Here is a 3,096-nt window from a genome sequence, read left to right as displayed (position 1 = left end):
TTCTTCTTCTTCTTCTTCTTCTTCTTCTTCTTCTTCTTCTTCTTCTTCTTCTTTATTTAACCAAAAGAGCAGTCCATTTTTAGCATTTGCTTCTTTTGTACTTTCAATAGGTGTCAAGACAAATAACACCGTCGTAACAGTCAACCAATGTTAGAGTAAAGTGTTCTACAGCAGCCACTTGGTGAGGTGGTTGCTCATAAACCCCTTAGAGTTGTCAAAGGGAAACTTCTTTAGAAGCAGTCGATTTACTTGGTTTAAAAGTGAGCCCGAAAGTGCCTGTATAAAAAATAACAAACAAATAAAGACTTCAGAGGGAAAATACTATTTGCCTTTATCGTCCTGGGTGCAACCACATGCCCACAGTGCAACCAGTTGTTAACCCTTGGTGCACCTTGACTGTCTACGTGCAACATTATGTGACTTTCTGCAACCAGTTGTTCTTTTCTTTTTTCTTGGTAAGTGTTTAACGGAGCCGGCAACTGCATAAGGTCATATGAGCGCGCAGAACACATCAAACATTTTCAGTTGGTAGGAAATTTTGATTTTTGCCCGGGTGGCGGCCGAAGCCTACTCTTATCCATTTTAGACCACCAAGGGATCTTTAACGTGCGCAACGTGCACACGGGATCTCCGAGATTTTTTGCCCTTGTCCGAGAAGGCTAGGTGTAGATCTTTCCTACCAGAAGCTCAGGGGTGTGGCTGAAAGAGTAAGAAGGAGCCATTAAGACTAGCAGTAGAAAGGCAGCAGAAAAAGTCAGGAGTCCAGAGGAGGGGGCAAAGGAGGCGGGTGGGGGGGGGTGGCAGAAAGTAGAGACGAAAGCAGATGACAGAACACTGTCAGAGAGCAGGAAAGAAGGCGAAAGGAGACAATTCTAGAGAAGAAATTTTTCCGTCGCTACCCGGACTCGAACCCGGGACCTTTGAATGAGAGGCGAACACAGTAACCTTTAGGCCAAGAGAGCCCCCAACCAGTTTGTTGTTCAAAGATACTGAAGAAACAAATACAAGAAAGAAATGATTTAATTTGCGTTTAATAAATTACAAGACCCCTGGTGGCTTAGTTTGAACAAAAAATTAACTAGATCTAGAATTAGGGCTGAAAATTGAAATAGTTGAAGTCTTTTGCTCGTCGAGAGTCTGTGGTCGCGTGAAAGCACGTACGCGTACATTCAGCACACGTGTCAGCGCGCTCTCTTCAACAGGACAATACACTACCTAACAGCTTGACAGCGTTCTGCAAAAATAGGTCTTGGTGAAATGGCGGAGGAGAGCATAATATTATCTCCCCCCGGTGATGCAATTTTTGTTTTTGCTATGTACGAATTCTTAACTATAAGCACAATGTGTATGGTTTTAACACAAAGAAGGTAATATAAGAAGAAATTCTGAATATCTCTTCAGTATGTACGTTTTCTTTTCGCTATATGCTTGCTACACTGACCTGTGTGTTTATTAAAACTATGTTTACCGCAAGTAAGATGCTAATAATGGTATTGCCCTTCAAAACTAACAATGGTACCATATATTTTTGGGGGGTTGTTTTCCTGTTAGTCAAAATTAAAAGCTACAAATATAAATTAAATAATTATAACTAACCATAACCAGACGGTAGATACATTTATGCTGGAATGACCCTAGAGGTTGTTTCATCCTGGTCCGTAAAACAAATGACCATGCCCGACCATGCCCGACCAGCTACTAGCCTGGTTGCATGTAATAGGTAGGCTGCGGGTGATTTCGCCCAGCCCTTGGTGCAACCACCGATATTCCGCTGTCTTATGTACTGAAAATACTTGTCATTATCAGTAGTAAATAATAAATCACTCATCATCAAGAAAACAACGGCATTGACGACTGAAACTATTCTTTTCTTTCTTTTTTAAAATCTCCACTTGAACAACTTACCTAAAAATCCCACAAACCAAGTTTTTCAACAAACATTTTTAAAGTGTTCCTACCAGCTTCAATATAAGTGGAAATAAAAACGAAAGCGGATTGTATAACTTATAGTATAAATCAACAAACAGTCCAAGGGAATGTGCTCTGCTAATTTTTGTTCACTCTTCTGTTTTGTTTAGTAAACGACTGTGGAAGTGGTTGCACCTAGGTCTGGTTACACACACAGGGCAGTTTACCCTGTGTCTAAAGTATTTTCTTAGAACAGAAGGAAAGCAGTTCAGGAACCATGGTTGTCATAAGTACTATAAGACCTAGATCTACCCTCTCAAACATCGTTATGTTTTCCCTTTCAATTATCTCGAGAAAAAAGAACTCGTCCAAAATTAAGACCGTAAAACAACATAATGCTTCAGATACATTGTTTTGTATTCATGAAATATCTAGAAAAACAAGGCCGCGGTGATGGCTGCTATTCAACGATACCTGGAGATTGTGAAGAGTGAGGACCTTCCTTGGGACGAGAACAGGAATCTTCTTGATGCGTTAAAGAATATTGTGCAGAGTGTCACAGAGCCAGTCAAGTAGGTTTAGGCCATGACGCGTTACGGTGCATCTGTTATGGTAGTCTTTGGATCATGTGTTACGGTAATCTTTGGATCATATTTTATGGCAGTCTTTGGGTCATCTGTTGTGGTACCGGTAGTCTTTGGATCATGTTGTGTTATGGTTGTGTTTCAAAACCCTGTAAATGGGCATTATGTAATATTTTTCATAGTGCTGTGATCAGCTACCTATGATGGTGTTTAAAACTTAAGTCGTTGACTGCACTTTATGGATTTCAAATGCCAAGAGGATTCTGGTAATAAGAATGAGAAAACTGTAGGAATCACCAACATCGTTAATGTTACAGTTGATAGGGTAGCTGAGCATTAAGCTCCAAGCAAACATAGTGCAGTACATTTAATTAATTAATGGCCGCGTGGACAACTCAACAAATATATGTAAGAGTCAGCTGTATACTTCATGAAGCCTATCTTGATAATGGTGGAAGGGTTTGCATGATAAATAGAAAATGATATCCTCCGCATACACGTTTATGTATTCCTTTTGCCTGCGATATAGTATAAAAATAATGAATAGGCCTAATATTATATCATACTCGTGTGTGCATGTGTACGTGAGAGAGAGAGAGAGAGA

General features: G+C 40.0%; 1 protein-coding gene across 1 annotated transcript in view; it reads left to right on the top strand.

The window, feature by feature from the left end:
- LOC101850562 overlaps positions 1-3,096 on the top strand; it is a gene marked incomplete in the record, with an annotated part of 29,816 nt that overhangs the window by 11,724 nt on the left and 14,996 nt on the right. The window contains 1 exon segment of the mRNA XM_005098059.3: positions 2,344-2,480. Within this exon segment, the coding sequence (XP_005098116.2) occupies positions 2,344-2,480 (137 nt within the window).

This window comes from Aplysia californica, unplaced genomic scaffold (assembly GCF_000002075.1).
Source record: "Aplysia californica isolate F4 #8 unplaced genomic scaffold, AplCal3.0 scaffold00171, whole genome shotgun sequence".
NCBI classification, from domain to species: domain Eukaryota; kingdom Metazoa; phylum Mollusca; class Gastropoda; order Aplysiida; family Aplysiidae; genus Aplysia; species Aplysia californica.
The sequence above is the reverse complement of the archived record's forward strand: the minus strand, read 5'-3'. Positions and strand labels throughout refer to the sequence as shown.